Consider the following 21,016-nt stretch of genomic DNA (forward strand, 5'->3'; position numbering starts at 1 on the left):
TTGAAGTACAAATAGGCAAAGGACAATGTTCTGGAACATTGCTTTTTAATTGTAGCCGGTAGACAAAGCCCATTAATAATTTTAACGCTGGTATGGAATTATAAGGTACCTACCTAAATATTATTTACTCGACACCTCGGTCTGCATAGCAGATTGGTTGTTTTTGGGTCAAACTGAATTATTGCTACATTTTGTTACACAGCAAAATCAAATGATCTCAGATAATGTCAACGAAAACCTAAAAATTTTAGGAAGTGCTTCTGATTGAGGTATGTATGAGTAAAAGTAAAATATCGTATAATTATTCGATTTCAACATATTAGATAGTTTCAGTTCAAGACTCGACAACAATTTGAATAGCGTACACTGTTTCTTCATTCCTTCTTCCTCGCGTTGTCCCGGCATTTTGTCACGGCTCATGGGAACCTGGGGTCCGCTTGACAACTAATCCCAAGATTTGGCGTAGGCACTAGTTTTTACGAAAGCGACTGTCATCTGACCTTCCAACCCAGAGGGTAAACTAGGCCTTGTTGGGATTAGTCCGGTTTCCTCACGATGTTTTCCTTCACTGAAAAGCGACTGGTAAATATCAAATGATATTTCGTACATAAGTTCCGAAAAACTCATTGGTACGAGCCGGGGTTTGAACCCGCGACCTCCGGATTGCAAGTCGCACGCTCTTACCGCTAGGCCACCAGCGCTTTACACTGTTTCTTCCTAAACAGACTAATAATGTTCTTAAAATATGAAGGTCTGCGCATTAGCGTCTCAATTAAAACCAAAACTGAACGGAATAGTAAAATACAATATCACGAAAGTCCATTTACATCACTACCGCATTTTGGGGCTAACGCAGAAAGCTTTGCATGTAACAGTCAAGTCGATGAAGATAATTGACAGATTGAGTGAGAATACTCCAGCAGTTCTCCCTATTCTCCCTCCAACTATTGAAACTAACCCTGTCCCTTTCAAACGCATAGGAGTGCGATAGTGATAACAACTAAAACCCGTGTGTTGTCGGGATATTCAATGTTGAACAATAATGATTTCTCTCTCGTGTGCTTTGTAACGGGTACTAAATTTTCTGATATACACGGAAGGAAATAACGTCCCATTTAGAATGAAACGCGATATTAAATACGATTTTTCAACAATAAAGCGTTTCATTTTCTGTGCTCATTTTGTTGGTGTGGAGGCGTCTACCTATATTCGTAAAAGAGTTGGTTAATGTGATCGATTCAGTGTTCCGGAAGGTCCCAAGTTCTACTATACGTATCTTGACGCAAGGATTTTAACATTTTGCCTTTCAATTAAAAGGTGCCGCAAACAGACATGAAATTTTTTTTTTCAACAGTAAATTAAATTTTGATTACTTCAAAAGCGACACCGTAAGTGTTCACAGCAAAACGAACGTGCGCGAGCCTTGATAAGTAAGAGTGAGTATAATGTAAAATACGGAGTTAACCACGCATAGTAAAATTTGGCCAGGGTGTTCTGGCCCAATCAGAATAACGTATCATTCCTTGGCTCTAAGAAGAACGAGCATCGAATTATAATGGAACGCGTGCGTGCGTGCGTGAGTGTGTGCGTGCATGCATGCGTGCGAGCGTATGTACATGAGTGCATGCGTGCGTGCCAGTAGAGTCAGTACAATGTAAAATACGGAGTTAACCACGCATAGTAAAATTTGGCCAGAGTGTTCTGGCCCAATCAGAATAACGTATCTTTCCTTGGCTCTAAGAAGAACGAGCATCGAATTTTAATGGAACGCATGCGTGCGTGCGTGCATGCGTGCGAGCCTGCGTGCATGAGTGCGTGCGTGCGTGCCAGCGTGCGTGCGTGCATGCGTGCGAGTAGTGTAGGAAACCGCACCCATCTTTCATATTTTTATTCAACGTTTCGAAAATTAAATAGAAACTACACTATAGGTATACTACTAGTCTAATTGTAACGTTTTGACACTACATCATTTATGCTGTAATTCATTATTTTCTAGTTATTTTCGATGCTATTAACATTTTACTTGAAAAATCTATTATCCCAACCACTACCGTCTGCCAACATGGAAGATTAATCTTTGCAAATTCGACAGGCAAAATTCATTGAACCACCATAGTCCCCTCGGAGTGTTTTGTTTAGAAATATTGTTTTGGGACACGTGTGGATCCCATATAAAGTAAGCATAATAAGCAAAAGTCATATGTCACATTATATTCTTAGCAAAATATACCCTTATTTAGTGTGACAGAGATTGCTTAAATTTTAGGTGCATCTACAACCGTTCTAATGGGTAGGCCATAAAATCTACTTTAGGGTGCATCGAGCGTAATATCGTACGATACGTGCTAAACTTCAACATTGGGTTAGAAGGGCGATGATATTAGAATTGCTAAACCAGTCTTGTTCGTTAATTTACTATGTATGTAGGTATAATCCTGATATTAAAGAAAAAAAAAATGTATATATAATAATTGAATTTAGAAGAATGGTTAAAAAAAGTATCTTGTAAGTAGGTAGGTAATAAGATAAGTGTTCATTTATGAGATACTCTCGTAATTATTCAATGAGAAATATTATTTCAGTTGTTACAACAAGACCAAAATATAACTTGGCCCGATTGAAACTTTAAGATACGTCAAATATTAGTCCTAGATACGAAATCGACCAGACATATCAGTGTCAAAAGTCAATTTTAACACTGACATATCGTATCTAGACTTAATATTTGACGTATCTTGATGTTCCAATCGAGCTAACTGGCAGTGTTTTATTAATAAGTAATAGCTCAATACTTCGACGCTTAATTTCATTTCAATTTCATAATTTCCTAATCATACCTGGTAACTCCAGCCTATCCCCAGCTTTATTTCATGGCGAAAATGAAAAATGAAGCATTGTTATGTAAAACCGCGGGGTGGTACTATAAGAGGTGTATAAATTTGAAAATTATTCCTAAAGCGGGCAGATTCGCTTTTATCATTGCGAGTGTTTTTTGTGGTTTACTCCATTGTCTGGCAGTTTTGTCAGACTTTGTGTGGAGGAAATTATGGTCGCTGTTATTATTAATCGATGAAAGACGGCGGCATAGAATGGGAAATGTCTTATTACATAAAATTATAATTATTTGGTAATACACAATACACTGAATACGTTGACTTACACGATTTTTACGCAAAAAAGGATACGACTCATTGCATTTAGCGCTAAGCTAATAAGTAAGTACGAGCTAGATGCTAAATAAAATGACTCTCGGTGCATTTCGAGCGGACAAATCAGCACGAGTTATTTTTCTATCCTCCGGCCGGAAAGCGTCAAGTTCCGGCCCTATATACCTATCATTTTATATCTAAAAAAATTTCGTTCCGTGTGTAGGTAAGCGATGATAAATGCAAAAGGTACCTAGGTATTTTCATGACTATTTGAACAAACATGTTTTTCGATTAGTTGAATAAATATATGATTAGGTAAAGGTATTCTTAATACTGATTTTTTTATTTACTGTTTATACTAAAGTCATAATACCTGAAGTGCTACTCAGGTCATTTACATTTATCAACGTATACTATATTATACTCTCTCCTGGCCGGTTTCGACCACTGCGACTGCTTCAACTTCGCTGCTGGAGACGTTAACGTACCTGTGTGGCTTGCGTAGCCGATTTTATTAACAAAGACCCATGCACACAACTGGCAGGTAAGAATACCGTTGTTGTAATTAAATCTAAAAGCCTCTGATGGTCGGTCTTTCAGCTCATCCCGTCTGATATCTAGTTCCATAAGTCAACGGGAGCCATGCTATTAATAGGTAAATAATCACACGAACAAAGCCGCCGCCATACAATCAAAGTTACGCTATCGTTTAAAAACGACTCGATGAAATGACATAGAACTTGGTATGGATATTCAAGCAACATATCGCTATGTGTGTTACTAGTGGTAATAGTGGCGGTAGTTGACTCTGTAAACAAAATTCAATTGGGGGGGAGGGGTCAGTTACCTCTGCCGCTAACTGTACATATTTTCTTTGATTTCACTTTCGTAAAATACAAAAAGCGGCGTCTGTTTTATGTTACTTAGTAGGTAACTATATTCATATTCATACACGATTCTATACAGTGATTTTAGAACTTTGGCATACGTATACTTAATATAATTGTTTTAAAATACCTGAAGTGAGCAACGATGTGTCCCGTCAAAATTCACTTTAATATGCTTTAATACAAAGGCTGTTTGGAATGCCCCCTGTCTCTTATGCGCCTTATGCTTCGCATATGCCTTGCAAGACTGTAGAGTACACGTCGAGTTTAATGATGTAAGAAATATGAGAACGCTTCCGCACCCTCCAATATTGCTGGAACGATGCAGTGCAGCGTTTCGACACGGAGTAGTAACTCGTGGATGGTGCATCATAGTTTGCGGATTTTCTCTAAATTCCAATATATATTGGAATTTAAAGTGCCTAATTGTAAAATGCCTAATTGGAATATTTTTTTATACTTAGAATTTTTTAATACAACCAATTGAACTCCCTAGGGAGTTATTTTTTTTTATTATATCACTAATTCATACTAATATTACTTTTTTAACTTTTCGGCTAATTGCTATGGATTACGGCGAAGACATGTATACATATTTATGAACACGAGACTAAAAACTAGATAAATCGAATGTTCCAACATCTTGGACAATATAATAACATATGTATATACACATATAAGTTGAATATTTGACATTTTAATACTGTAGCTACTTGCATTATTACATTGCAGATTGCGCTGCGCTTTATTAATACAACGAACGTTTCAGGGTGAAATTTGCGACGCCGATACAATTTGCTAGTGATTCTGTGCTCGAGGTCGGGTTGCAGAATTGTAAGGTTGCCTGCAAACAGTCATTTGCTATTTGATTGAATTTTTACGGCTTCAACGTTAATTCAAATGTATCGAGGGGCTTTAATACATGCTAGCGACGCGCCCCGTCTTCGCACGGGTTACAGAAAACCTTAACAAATTACACACCTAAACCTTCCTCAAGAATCACTCTATTGATACTCGTAAGTGAAATACGCCTGCCTATACTCCATAAAAAAAACCGCTTAAAAGTCCGTTCAGGAGTTTTTGAGTTTATCTCGAACATACATACATACAGACAGACAAGGCGGGGGATTTTGTTTTATGAGGTATAGTGACAAATCAATTCGTACCACCCGGCACCCTTCGTAATTTCTTTATTCTGGGTTATGATGACATTATAATTATATATTACCTTTCGGCAATGATTAAGCGATATTGGGACGGATGAGTTTAGGATATCAAATGACAAATACTCTTAGTTAGATGTAGGTATTCAGCCGTCAAGTTATTTTTTCTTATGGAAAATTAAATGGAAAGTGGAATGTGTCGATATTTTAAAGACAAACACGAGACAATTAATAATTACTCAAGTGCACATAACACAAATCGACACCAGCCAAGGTCCAAAGTTAACTATGTTAACAAATTAGTGTAATTATGCTGGTCGGTCCGCAGGGTGTAATTTTCGTTGTACGGACCCTTGTGAAATTGTACACTGCGAGGGGACCGACCGCGCCCCAACAACCATCTAATATGGTTGCGGGCGCTTCAACTGATTTTTACAAATCACTATTCAAAATCAAGTTTTCTACTTTTAAGTTAAATGACTATTTTGTTTTGTGTTTTTTGTGTATCTTGTGTTTTGTGACTCAATTTGTATAGGTACATGCTATTCACACAACAAGTAAAGGAGTATTAAGTAAAATAATCTTAAGGAATAAATCCGACTTCAATGAGGGAGACCGGTGAAAAAATGGATTTCATACAAATAAATTAAAAAGACAGCGCCCTACGCCTAACTATGTAGAAAAGGAGGTAAAATGTTTTTTTTTTGTCTCTGCATCCACCGTGACACATTTCAGATTTGCCCTATCGTTGACTGATAAGATACCCGCAAATAAATTATTTCACACCATGCATGAAATAAAGCACCAGATAATTATTAGAAAAACATAGCTGGCAGTTATTTTTAAATACAAGTTCTATTTAATAAATAGGATAGAAGCTTGACAAAAATGTGCCTTGAAAATCTAAGTGCTTGACAAACATGTGAAGAGAACAAATTGCCAAACGTGAACTATGCGTCGTTGAAGAGTTCCGTTCTGTTCATCATCAGCAGTTCCACTTCATCAAATGTCACTTCTACAACTGTAAATGCTTGATTTGTTGGTGAAAATACTAAGATCACTATATACATATGCCTTTAACATTTGAGAAGTTCCATCGATTCCACATGGACCCCATCGTCAGAACTCGAACTTGATAAAAAATTGTCTTGAAAATCTTATTTGCCTAACAAACACAGCGAAGAGTACAAATCGCCAAACGTGAACTGTGCTTCGTTGAAGAGTTTCATTTTGATCATTATGCGCTATTAGCTGATGATGATTCTGATATTAGCTGATGGTCCCGGGTTCAAATCCTGGTAAGAGCATATATTTGTGTGATGAACACGGATATTTGTTTCTGAGTCATGGGTGTTTTCTATGTATTTAAGTATTTATAATTATATATTACATATATCTTTGTCTAGGTACCTACAACACAAGCCTTATTGAGCTTACTGTGGGACTTAGTCAATTTGTGTAACAATGTCCTATAATATTTATTTATATTTATTATATTTATTTATTATCAGCAGTTCCACTTCATCAAATGTCACTTTTTTAGGGTTCCGTAGCCAAATGGCAAAAAACGGAACCCTTATAGATTCGTCATGTCCGTCTGTCTGTCCGATTATGTCACCGCCACTTTTTTCCGAAACTATAAGAGCTATACTGTTCAAACTTGGTAAGTAGATGTATTCTATGAACCGCATTAGGATTTTTACACAAAAATAGAAAAAAAAAAACAATAAATTTTGGGGGTTCCCCATACTTAGAACTGAAACTCAAAAAATCTTTTTTCATCAAACCCATACGTGTGGGGTATCTATGGATAGGTCTTTAAAAATGATATTGATGTTTTTAATATCATTTTTTTCTAAACTGAATAGTTTGCGCGAGAGACACTTCCAAAGTGGTAAAATGTGTCCCCCCCCCCGTAACTTCTAAAATAACAGAATGAAAAATCTAAAAAAAAATATATGATATACATTGCCATGCAAACTTCCACCGAAAATTGGTTTGAACAAGATCTAGTAAGTAGTTTTTTTAATACGTCATAAAATAAATAAATAAAATATATTTTTCATCAAACCCTTACGTGTGGGGTATGTATGGATAGGTCTTCAAAAATGATATTAAGTTTTCTAATATCATTTTTTTCTAAACTGAATAGTTTGCGCGAGAGATACTTCCAAAGTGAAAAAAATTGTGTCCCCCCCTGTAACTTCTAAAATAACAGAATGAAAAATCTAAATAAAATATATGATATACATTACCATGAAAACTTCCACCGAAAATTGGTTTGAACGAGATCTAGTAAGTAGTTTTTTTTTATTACGTCATAAAATTAAAAAAAAAAAAAATTTTTTTTCATCAAACCCATACGTGTGGGGTATGTATGGATAGGTCTTCAAAAATGATATTTAGGTTTCTAATATCATTTTTTTCTAAACTGAATAGTTTGCGCGAGAGACACTTCCAAAGTGAAAAAAAGTGTATCCCCCCCTGTAACTTCTAAAATAACAGAATGAAAAATCTTAAAAATATATATGATATACATTACCATGAAAACTTCCACCGAAATTTGGTTTGAACGAGATCTAGTAAGTTGTTTTTTTTTAATACGTCATAAAATTAAAAAAAAAATATTTTTTTCATCAAACCCATACGTGTGGGGTATCTATGGATAGGTCTTCAAAAATAATATTTAGGTTCCTAATATCATTTTTTTCTAAACTGAATAGTTTGCGCGAGAGACACTTCCAAAGTGAAAAAAAGTGTCCCCCCCCCCCCTGTAACTTCTAAAATAACAGAATGAAAAATCAAAAAAAATATATGTTTTACATTACCATGCAAACTTCCACCGAAAATTGGTTTGAACGAGATCTAGTAAGTAGTTTTTTTAATACGTCGTAAATGGTACGGAACCCTTCATGGGCGAGTCCGACTCGCACTTGGCCGCTTTTTTATTAAATGTAAATGCTTGATTTGTTAAAGAAAATACAAAAATCACAAAATGTATGCTTTTAACATTTGAGAAACGCAAACGCGTACGTCACGTTTCAAAATCGAATTTATTTACACTAGGGGTACTGATCTCGACTTTGACAAAAATTTGTCTTGAAAACCTAATTTGCCTAACAAGCATAACGAAGACGACAAATCACCAAGCGGGAACTATGCGTTCCATTGTGATCAGCATCAGCAGTTCCACTTCATTAAATGTCACTTTTTAAAATGTAAATGCTTGATTTGTTACAGAAAATACAAAAATCACTATACAGGGTGATTCGTGAGACGTGAGCTGGACTAAGCCTACACAATCAGTAAATGTTAATGAATCGTTCACCATCATATTTAAGTAAAACAATCACGCTTTTTATCTGTTATTTAACTTTTTCTTAAGGACAAATTTGATTATCTACAATCATGGACACCCTACAACACTTAATTAACAAGGATAAAACCTCTTTAACCGTTATGACAGCACTTTGATTATGAAGAAAATAAAATGTCACACTTGAGTGAGATACGATTTTATAAAAGTAACCAGACTCCGATGACATTCAATTTGTCACTTATTATGGATAAAACAAAGAGGGTGACCATAAATATCGTAAATAAAATAAAACTCTTTTTTTTGAACAGTAAAAATTAAATTAACGTTAATCTCACAAATACTGGTACGAAACAGTTGCTGATAATTTACCGAATATGCAGGCTTGATCCTGCTCACGTCTCCTGAATCATCCTGTATGTATGCCTTTCACATTTGAAGAGTTCCCTCGATTCCTCATAGATCCCATCAGAACAGAAAACAAAAAAATATACAACCGAATTGGAACCTTCTCCTTTTAAAATCTTGAAGTCGGTTAAAAAGACATTTGAGATAATTGTAGGTAATTTAAATACTTTCAAAGCGCAATCATAAAGATATTAAGAACAGCACTGGGTGCTATTATCTATAATATGAAATAACCAAAATATTATCATCAACAAATCTTAAAAAGCTGATATGTAAAAATAACAAACTTAATCTTTTCGGGAAAATAATATATTTTAATATTTAACGTTCCTTCGTTATAACGAACTAAGATAATTTTATTTTCTCACCGTCTATAGTCTAGAGGTGAAATAATATTTCCAAGGTTAGTATGGTTTTCAATACCCACGCTTGTCAGGGTGTATTTGTTGTAGTTGTAATTAATAAATGTGAATAGTATAGTAAGGCACTAACGATTAATACCTATTACTACTACTAAGTGTTGTTATATTCGACTGCTGTTAAAGCTGACTTAGTATTTTTTCCGCTTGTAATAAATGTAACTAAGTATCTCCTTTCGACATATTTAGTGCTCTATCTGATCTGTTTCTAATTTTAATGACGGATACTGTAGGATACAGTTCCCATCAGATATATAGGAACGGCCAAGGTGTTCACAATTATCTGAACACAGGATGTATTATCAAGTTGGTAAAGTGCATGTTCAGAAATTTTTAGCACCTTAGCCGGTCCTATATATTTGATGGAGATTTTACAATAAAAAAAACCTTTTTAAATAAATTGCTCAATAGGTGGTACTTTAAGCGGCTGTTTAGCGTTCGCAATTCCAATCCCAGTAGCGTTCGAGTTCCAATTTTTTAATTTTATTTCTGAGAGTATGGGTAATCTATACGTACACAGCAAAGAGTATGTACTTAATGTACTTAGTTGTCTTGCATGCACGCTGTTCGATGATTTTCCGTTTATTTATTTATTTTGGATTGTTATCTTACCGTTCACACATATTTTGGATGTTCACTAACTTTATATACACAACTCTGTTAATTTCTCAAAGGCACTGGTAAAGCTAACTCCATTTTGAAGATTATCAATAATTAATTTTATCTCTTAAGGCCCTTACGAGCGTGTACACTTACCTTAGGGCCTGATTGCATATCAATTTGTGTTTAGTGCGAGTTCATACATTTGCTACTAAACAAGTATTTGACGATCGATATTCGTAAGGTCATTGACAGGTCATAGTTTTAAATTATTTGGAGAATTTAAATATAACGCTCGTGTATTATATATGCAGCATTTCAATATACAAGGCTATTATAATGTACAAGGCTATTATATATGCAGCATTTAAATATTTTTTATGAAAAAAGGAAATAAAATTTACGAAAATTAACTATGCCACTTAGTTTCTATGACACACTTCGGCGTATAGCTAAATGTATTTAGCCATACGCCGAAGTTATCGTAATTAAGTAGAAACACCGTATATATAATATTTTTTTACGTACGTCTTTTGATATTAATGATGTACAAAAAACAAATTGATATATTAAAAACTAGGTACATAATTAACGTTATTTATATCATATTACTTACATTTTATTTAACTAGCACAGTTCTTGTTTAATTTAGCTGGATGGTATCATCTACGCCTCGTTAGCGGTAAACCGAAACAAATAAACAAATAATAAGGTAGCGCCCGCTATTCTCACTGAAAACTTAATTATACCTACATAAATAATTCGTCAAAAATTGCAATTGAGTGTTTTTATTGTAAAAAAAGAGCCTGCCTGTGCTGTGCCTAATTAATTTAGTTAAATACATTATTTGTAATCGTAGTATAATAATGGTGAATTTCTCGTAAATGTTTAATGACGTTTGATGCCCATGTCGCGCAGGTGTTGTCATTATGGACTCGTCCCGTGTCTTTTAATCACCCACGGCTTATAAAATCTCGGGACATCTCGGGCGTCAAGCATAATTGTAAAATTACGAATAAAATTATGTATTTTTTACTCACTTTGGTTTGATCTTTCATGACTCTCGTGGGAAATTTAGGTATGTCTAAAAAACTAAAATAATCCCGTTATTATGTAAAACTATTCTATACAAATTTTCATACGAAATATGAATAAGTATCTAACTGACCTAAGAACGAGAAACTACTGATTCTACGAAAATTAGATAAATCATTCTTACTGATATTGTGCATAATCACTGTCGGAGGTAAATGCTACTGTATAGTATGGCATCCACCTGAAACAAAAAAAGGACACATTAGGTATTACGTTTGGGTAATATGTACAGTCAGCATCAAGAGTAGCGGATGAAACAACGCGCCAAAAGTCTGATATTCCGGATAACGTTTTCCAAATATAGATAAATTTCTAGAATTCGCGTTCAAAAGCATATCTTTTACAGTCTTTGTTGTTCTATATTAAACACATCACTTTTTGTTAAGCTGTTACAGAATTGTGGATACTTATGAAACGTTATTTGATCCGCTACTTTTGATGCTGACTGCACATTCAAAAAATATTCAACCGCCTGAGTTTAAGTATAATAAATAAGCTGAGTTTTTCTATATAAAAGCATAGATAAATAAGTATGCATAGTGTGCTCACTCCATACATCAGTTTTCTTACCAAAACGCTTATTATTTTCGTCGTCCACATCTGGCTTCAAGTAGCGGATTTATTAGTACTGCTACTCGACAATAGATGTTGCGATGAACAAAAAGTCTAATGCTCATTGCTCAATAATTTTCAGCTAATAATATAACCGGATTAACCGGAACTTTTTTTTCAACTCCCCCTTCTTGTTATATTAGTAGTAATTGTTAAGCAATATAGTTATTGTCAGTCGTGACTCTCGATACCGATATCTTAGGCATTTATGCCCGAGTTGTATACTCTACTTTTCGATTCACTTCAATTGTTAGTAAAATATTTAAAATTATCCAATGTTTTAGGTTACTTAACCGTATTTTTTCAAGCTTAAAGAGAATCGTACTCGGACCGGTCGGGGGCGCGGGGCGCGCCTGTCGGAAGCGCAGGACTCGCCGGTCGGGAGCACGGGGCTCGCCGGTCAGGCGCACGTAGCGCGGCGGCAGGACTAGCAATTTGTATGACAAATTTTGAACTTTATTGCAAAGTTAATAAGAGTCATAATAGATAATTTTATTTTATGCTCTAGAACATAATAAGCAATTTTATACCGCTTACACACTACTGAAATGTTAATTTAAAGATTACAAATATCGGTACTTTTCTGTATTTGTGTGCGTTACTCATCGTTAGGATTACTTTATATAGACGGGAGTCAGTAGAAGAAAATGGTATTCGATCCCTAGATCACCCCAATAGGGGGTAACAGGATGGAAAGAAAAAGAAGATTGTAGTATTTAGTAAGTCTTGGGTCGTTGGTTAATTTTATATGCCCGTGTCTGCCTTCGCGTTTAACTTCCGTCAGCTCAATACTAGTCTGTTTTGCTGTCATTTAGTCGACACGGTGCGGGTTAATGAATTATTAATGCTAAGTCGCCATGTTGATTTCGTATTCGGTTTAATTTTCATTTGATTGTGTTTGCCGTCGTTTACGGGTGCCGGCTTGTTTGAGCCTTCAAATTTACTAATTCTGCTGGTTAATTACGAATACACCTATATAAGCAGTGTGCGCCTGAATGAGAGCATTCATTACGTTTTATTATTATCTATTTATAAGTAACTTTGATTAATTTTTAATGGATACGAAAGTCTTTTTGGCTTTAAAATTTAGGTCAGAACATCTGGCCATGAAGGAGGGAGTTAACAATGTGTCGTTTCAGGGGGCCTAGCCAAGATGATAATCGTTGATAGACAACGCCAATTGAAACTAAAATAATGAATGGAAATAGTCACGTGACTTTCGCAGCATGTGTTACTTATCGGCGTTTCTCTATGTAAGATTGTCATCTTGGCCAGGCCCTTAGGCTGGCAAGGAGAATGCCAAAGAAAGAAATACCTTTTTTTACACATATAACAATAATATTAAAGTGACTAAGCTGAAGATATACTAATCTACGATAGAAAACAAGAAACGTTATGTAAATAAAATACTAGAAGGCAAGGATCAATCGTTTGTCTATATAGCAATATAATTCAACCCGGTACCAGTTCCACCGTTCCCACGAGAAAAGGTAAAATAGTGCTCGCAATAACTCAGCATCTGAAGATTTGCGGAAATTTATAAGCGTTCCGGTGATAAACCTGAATTCACTTTTTAAACGCACTTATATATCACCCCTGTGTTAGGTTAAAATTTGTTGGGCAAGAATAAATTTCTTTTAGTAAGGATAATACATTTAGTAAGTCACGGATACCTGCTTAGATAGGGAAAACGTAAGGCTCTTAAAGTTATGCAGATTTACTCGTAGTTAAGCAGATAATTAACAATATGAAAATTTGCTTATGCGTATAATTATTCCTTTTTAACCACACCTAAATATCCTCTTGATTGTTCAAAAACGAATGAGAAAGTTGCATTTAATCCACATGTGGGGCAAAGTAACAGATGCAAATTTTGATTTGTTTGACTTTTAAATGATGATTTTGGATGATATTTTTTTATTACGTTCATTTGAATTTGATTTTTTTGGTTTTGCATAGTTAGTAGTTTCCTCGTGTTGGTGTGGTGAAAAACTTTGTGTTCCACTGCTGGGCAAAGGCCTCTCCCCTTGATTTCCACGACTCCCGATTTGGTGTTTCCTACGGCCAGTTGTTCAGGAAGCAGTCCAGATCAGCCCGCCATCTCCCTTTAGGCCTGCCCGGTCCACGTCCCTCTACCGGCATCCACTTGAGGGCTAAGCAAGGTCATCTCTCCGGATGCATGCGGAAGACGTGTCTGGCTCAGTCCCATTTGACTCTAGCGGTTTTCTTGTCAGCAATGCGGGTTTTAGAGCGCAGCGTGGTGTTTCTTATGCGATCAGTTGCTTTAACATCTAGAATGCTGCGCTCTATAGCGCGTTGGCAAACCTTCAGTTTGGACTTCTGAATCTCTGTGAGTGACCAAGTTTGGACCCCGCAGGTTAGGACAGGACATATGTCAACGAGTTTGCGCTTCAGTGCCAATAGCACGTTACCCTTCATTAGCTCTTTCATGGACCAGTAGCTCTTCCAGGCATTTTGAACATGGCGCTTAACCTCCTTGTCTTGCGTGTTACTGAAAGAGACTAGCTGGCCCAAGTAGATGTACTCGTCAACATAGTTGTCGTCAAGCTCACCATACTTATTAACCTATCGAATGAGTTGATGCCTTTACTCATACAAGAATGCGATATGTAAACATACTATTACCCTATACGAGGCCTAGACGTTAGTGAGATAACGATAACTCATTGCTGGTGTCCTACTTTATTACTTACATATAACACGAGTTTCACATGATTGTCCACCTGGTTTCTTAAGCTTAAGAGGCGCCTCCAAACCTCCCTTTATAGCGACCCCATTCCTGACACTAAGTTTACCTTAAGTTCATATTACCCATCAACTGTTTCCTCGGATTACTGTTCACTCTGAATACTATACGTTAATCACTATCTACAAGAGACACATCATTATTCTAATAACATCATAAGAAAGTCCTTGAATTGATCCAAAGGTAAATATCACTCCCCGTAGTTGTCCGCACAGAACCTCCTTTTTCTACCCTCTTATACACGGTGCCCGTGAGCATTTCAAGAGATTTTAACAGTATATTCCTGATCATATTTAATGACTAACGTGTCCTATAAACTTTTTTGGAATTTGCCTAGTTTTGATTGAGAGTTAAAGCCACTTACAAAAAAAAACATGTTTTTATTGTTATAATAATAATAATAAAAATAATTCAGCCTACTAATACGTCTCACTGCTGGGCCCAGGCCTCTTCTTATGCGCGAGAGGGCTTGGGTTGATACAACGCTGGTCCAATGCGGATTGAGGAATTCACATACACCTTTGAATTTCTTCGCAGATATATGCAGGTTTTCTCACGATGTTTTCCTTCACCGAAAAGCTAGTGGTAAATATCAAATTATATTTCGTACATAAGTTCCGAAGAACTCATTGGTAGGAGCCAGGATTTGAACCCGCGACCTCCAGATTGAAAGTCGGATCTTATATCCACTCGGCCACCACCGCTTTTTATTGTTACTTAGTGCAAAACGCCTTTTTGATAGCGATGTTGCCACTATGGGATCTAGCCCAAATATCCTTATTGATAGATGTCAAAAAGTGACAAGTAACACTTTGCAAAAAATAGGTTTTACAAAAAAAGTTCAAATTATTTTGGAGTTACAGTTATTCAAATAGTGTTTACATTTTATGTACATACAACAATTAATAAAAAATAAACAAAAAAAATATTTTTGTGAAATTGACCTAAACTCATATAATATTTTTTCCTTCTTTTGGCCTCAAAAATTCGTGGTTAAATTCTCGGGTTCGTCGTGGGCAACTTGTATCTACCATGTATACCAAGAAAACAATGTCGTCGGCGACATTGTTCTCTTTGCCCCCTTATTGGCATGTAATAATAGTTTATTCAGATGGGTGCGTATCGATCGCTATATTTTTTTAAATATAATATTAGTTGCAATAACGCTCACTTGATATAATAATTGTTTGACATAATAATTGTTTGACATAACAACCAATGACAAATTAACATTATGTATAATTATTGTTTCTTATAAGTAATGTTCATAATATCGAATAGCATTTATTATAACGTTCTTTGAGTAGAATGCTTATTTCTAATAATAATCAAATGGTATAACGCTAATTTCATCTAAAGCACAGTGAGAATAACTATTTTTTTATATGATGTATTAGAGATATAATTCCAAAATTAATACCAGAAAAATTGGGTAGGTTAGAACTTTACTGTGTTCACAGAAGAAATAAACACCTAAAGAAACGAACTGCTATCACAAATGTTAGTTGGGTTAGGTTTGAACTGTGACGCCTAAAGAAACGGATTGCTATCAGAAAAATAGGTTAGGTTAGGTTAGGTTAGAACTGTGACCCCTATAGTAGGGCTAATATGGTCGGCTCTTTATCATATGTCTCCATGCCTGTCACGTTCTAACATGTATGTAATCGCGAAAGTGACGGGCATAGTGACAAGCGGTAAAAATGGATCCATGCTGCCACCGCAGGAAATGATATAAATTAGTTTATATAAATGATATAAACAAAACGCAATGTATAAAAAAAATTAAATATTTTTTTTTCAATAAACTTAAATTAGAAGCCATTTCTCGCAGAAATTCATCTTCCTTGTATTCTTGTTTTCGCTCAAGTATTTGATTAATACTTTGTTGCTTTTTGCGGCTTTTGACCATCTCAATTTTTTTATATTGCTAGTTAGTTATATCACACCTCTCTTCTCTCTCTTGGCAGCCTTAGACTCCGCAAAAACGTCGAGATTGAAGATCTTGTGGCTACACCCAATATTGTCGGCGAAACAAAAGCTCACCGTCTCCGTTGGCTTGGCCACGTTTTGAGAATGGAGGAGGATCGCGGCGCTAAAAGGGCATACCTGGGACGCCCGGTAGGGCGGAGGCCTATCGGACGTCCCAGATATCGCTGGGGCGATGCTGTTGAAGCGGACTTGCGCGATCTCCAGGCCGATAACTGGCGGGAGATGGCACAGGATCGAGACAACTGGCGAGTACTCGTGTCGGAGGCCAAGATTCATTTTGGGTCGCTGCGCCATTAAGTAGTAGTAGTAGTAGTAGTTAGTTATATAATATGAGTTGTATATTAAAAGTTAATTATACCATATGATTGTTATAATAAATAAACGTTATATCAAATGTATTATACAAAATAAACGTTATACGTAATGATGAATATACGAAATAAGTATATATATTTTGTTGTTATACTAAATGTTAATTATATGTAATGAATGATTATACCCTTTAAAACTATACCAAATGTTGTTATATCGAATGAAAATATACAAAAAAAAAATATATACCAAATATTACACACCCTATTCAGATAATTAATAGAGTTTATTTTATCTGTTTTGCCTACTTAAAAATAAGTCGCCATGTGTCAAATGGAAGTTAAACAGCAAATCAGAAAGTTTAAATGTACTTGAGTACCTATTTCAGATACACTGGTACAAGTAAGGGCATCGTAATAAAAAAAATATTTACAACCGCCGCATTAAAACTCTCGTGGAGAAAGTTGGGTAAGTAATAGAACGTATACAAACCTATAATATATCACTCTGAATGTATAAATTCAATTTGTATAATTTTGATCGGAATAACATTCAATTGCAATAACATGCAATATGTATAACAACGAATTCTATAATTGTAAATTGTATAATAAACACTACATATATCATTGTTTACGATAACATTAGAAAGGTATAACGTTGAAATAATATAACATACAAAACAAATATCATACATTAAAAATAAGCGCCTACTATTTGTGTTTGTGTTGTGTGTGTATTGGTTTTTTTAAATTATTATGAAATGAGCAATGTATTTGAAACATCTATACTATGCGAATTTATATTTCAACGTAGTTTGCTCCGTATTTATCTATTACAGATTGCAGCTTTTTTCTGTGGTAATTCTGGTGCTAATTTCTTTATCTAGAGGGTCACAGTTCTAACCTAACCTAACCCACTTTTCTGTTAACAGTTTCTTTTTCCGAAGCCTCAGAGTTCTAACGTAACCTGCTACCTATTCTGGAAACAATTTATTTATCTAGGGGGTCACAGTTCTAACCTAACCTAACCCACTTTTAGCAGTTTTTTTTCTAGTAGTGTGTTCTATGAGGTTTGAAATTCTAGGTCATCCTACTAATTTTACTACTTAATTATATAAGATGATATTTATATTTTAATATGTATATATTATGACAGTTATATGAAATGAGCTTAACTTATATGTATATTATACCAAACAGCCATATGTATGTCGTATGTTATATTATTTTTATGTTATACTAATTGAAAGTATACGTTTACTTTATTATACATAAGATTAGTATACATTTTTAACGTTTGTAAACTGAAATTATTCCAAAAGTGCGTATATATTATAGGACGCACCCGAGAAAGTTAGGGCAGTTATTTATAATTTTTCACGTGGAAAAATACCAGACCACCGAATGGGACGGTTCTTGGGCAAATTTATTATGATCTATTGATTCTCTTTTCTTCATAAAGGTTCCTCCGGCCCCCTCGCGAAAGTTTGCCAACTCGGAATTATGTCGAGTTCGCTCCCTCGTATAAAAGTTATTTTACTACTCTTCTAAGAGTTTAAGTAAGGCTTGAGGATGGGCAAATAAAAATTGGTCGGTTGTGCGTCGAGCAACGTCGCTTCCGTATGATGATGATTTTCGTTTCCATATAAATAGTACGATATGGGTGAAATGAAAAGGTGATTATTGCGCTAAATCTTAAACAAACCAAAAAAACAGCTCAGAAAATTTCAACTATAATGCGGGCTCATCGAGACAGCCCGAGACAGGCTGAGAACGAGTGTGTACATACTGCTCCCTTCTGGTCTCGCGCTTCCTCGTCTTGTCCCACGCTTCTCCGATTGGATCGGAGCGGTGCCGAGACTCTAGCCGAAAGGCTCTCGACGAATGTGTACTACAGCCGGCATGAGATGATGATTGCAAATGGTGAAATTTTGTCATCATGTTTTTATCATTTCATACGATACGACTTCATTGAAAAAATATATCATGAGAAGAAACAGTGAGTTTTAGCTTAGTTTTTGGGACATCGAAATTTAAGTATTATTCGAGGAAACTAGAATTATGATGCAGCCCTAAAATAAAAATAACCGATTCGCAAGACCGAAGTGATTCTATAAGTGTTCCGTATAAATGTATGTATACGAGTATAAATCAGCAAAGCACTATTAAACATGTTTAGTGATATGTTTAGAGATAAAAAATAGAAATAGATATGCATACATTTGTGATAAAGACGGACACGACGAGGGCCAAAAGCCTAAAAAAAATTGTTAATACTTAACTAAAAAGATCATTACATTAGGTATACAACGTGATTAATGTAAAAGATGAAACGTTAGTACCTACTAAACTGTGTATTCATGCAAAAGGCTACTTACGTAAATAATAGAGGAAAGTTTGCGACCGCAACGAAGACAGCTTTCACAGCGGAAAACAAGGCAAAATCATAAAACATTTAACTCGGTTTATAATGAACATTAGCAATTTAAATGACCTCATTAATAACTATTACCTCTCAAACTAATTTCAGGTTTGTGAGAATCGGGTAGCGAGTTTCAAGATGAAATTAACGACTTACTTTGTTCATAAGTTGTGAGGTGTGTCAGGTGTGTCGTGGTAATATATAATGCAGGCAAAAAAAAAAACAGTTAAGTCCGTAATTGAATCTTAATTCGTCCACATTCATTAATTAATTCCATTGTGTTACGGAAATTAACCATTATAACTTGTATTTTCTTGTTAGATTTTGTATTTATTTAATGCAAAGTTAAGCTTACAGATTACGCGAAATGCTTGCATACATATAATTAGTGAAACACGGACAAATTTTCGTAAGACGATGGAATCGATTAAATTTAGACTAATTACTGTTCTTACTATTTTTTCAATTCAACCCTAGCTCTAACCTAGGGTTGAATTGCTTTTCACTTGTTACATTGTTAAAGCTTGTTTAAATGCCCATTATCAAGTTATCAAACCCTCTGACAAATAATATTATTCGGGGCTAACTTTATCAGCCAGTCGTCATGGCGTCCAATTTCCAGCGGGTATTCGATATCCGCATACCTGGGAAATCGACAAATTACTTTCATAAACTCGTATGTTATTTTAACTTGTTATTGGAATAGTGTCCTTGCGTTACTCAAATTAAGATTATAATTTCGATTCAGTGTAAAAAGAGTTATACGCCATTTAGAAATCAAGCTGTTCAAATACCTATAAGCCACACGAATACAATAATCGTTTCATAATCCAGTTACATTTCAATTCACGCACAACCCTAGCCGCTCGAACGCTTAAATTATGCTAAATTGGATTTTATTCAATGTTGATTAAAATTTTGTTCGCGTGTTCTGGGCAGTTAATCAGGATTTAATTCAGGCTGAAAAGGTTTTTGTTGCGTATAATAATATTTTTTTTGATAAAATGTTTAGTTTTAACATGTTTGGTTCACCTGGTAACCAAAGGATTACAAAATATTTGGATAGAGTAAATAGGTGTTTAAAAGAATTACGAACTCTAAAGTCGTCCCTCGATTGTTTCAACCAATCCCGTGAGCGTTGGCAACTCGTTGCGAATAATTAAATTCCGTCGCCGTGGCATTTCGTTATTTCGTTATTATTATTTATTGGTCCAAGTCACCGGGGAACCGTGGTGGGGTTGTATGTATATTTTCATTTGCACTATTCTTGCCTTAGATTTAAATATAAATTATTAGACCTATTTACTAAATTTAAAACAAGCACATGGGTTTAAACATTAATTCAAGCAATAGGTTTATTGTTGGGTTTATGTTTGAGTACATTTTTAAGTAATATTTTACCCACTAATATAATGTGTAATATTACACATCACGCTAAGAACAATCATTAAAACAACACATCTCTGTCGGTGTCGAAATAGTTTTCGAGTCCCGAAATGTGACCATGAGTACCCGGAAGTTGCCGGAGAGACCCGAGTGCTGAACTTCACCCGTTTGGAGGACTTGTGTTAGAAGTGTTCATATACCCAAGTGAAACTTTATTTGATAATTTATGGGGGTACCAGATTATCAGAATATCAGACTTAATATAGTCTAAATATGTTTTACATTAGTGGTTATACGTGGAGCACAATGGAACACTGTCGCTGTTAGCATCGAATAAGAATTACAGTACTTGGAAATTAATAATTTTGCTTTAACAACCGATGAACATGTAATAATTAGGTATTACGTATCTACATGAAGCACCAGAAATTCATTGAAATAAGGAATTAAGACGTTAATGTGTAAATATAGAAGTACTGAGTTGAGTTG

The 21,016-nt window shown here is 35.2% G+C and overlaps 1 protein-coding gene across 12 annotated transcripts in view; it reads right to left on the minus strand.

Annotated features, from left to right (window-relative positions):
• The window catches only part of LOC133534604 (CUGBP Elav-like family member 1), a 506,026-nt gene that overhangs the window by 264,193 nt on the left and 220,817 nt on the right, over window positions 1-21,016 (minus strand). For 9 of the 12 annotated variants that reach the window (XM_061873792.1, XM_061873796.1, XM_061873787.1 and 6 more), the window contains one exon: window positions 11,162-11,218. The exons of the other annotated variants lie outside the window; for them this stretch is intronic. In XM_061873792.1, the coding sequence (XP_061729776.1) occupies window positions 11,162-11,218 (57 nt within the window). The remainder of the gene's footprint in view (window positions 1-11,161; window positions 11,219-21,016) is intronic. 12 annotated transcript variants of the gene reach the window in all.

This window comes from Cydia pomonella, chromosome 2 (genome assembly GCF_033807575.1).
Source record: "Cydia pomonella isolate Wapato2018A chromosome 2, ilCydPomo1, whole genome shotgun sequence".
Lineage (NCBI taxonomy): Eukaryota > Metazoa > Arthropoda > Insecta > Lepidoptera > Tortricidae > Cydia > Cydia pomonella.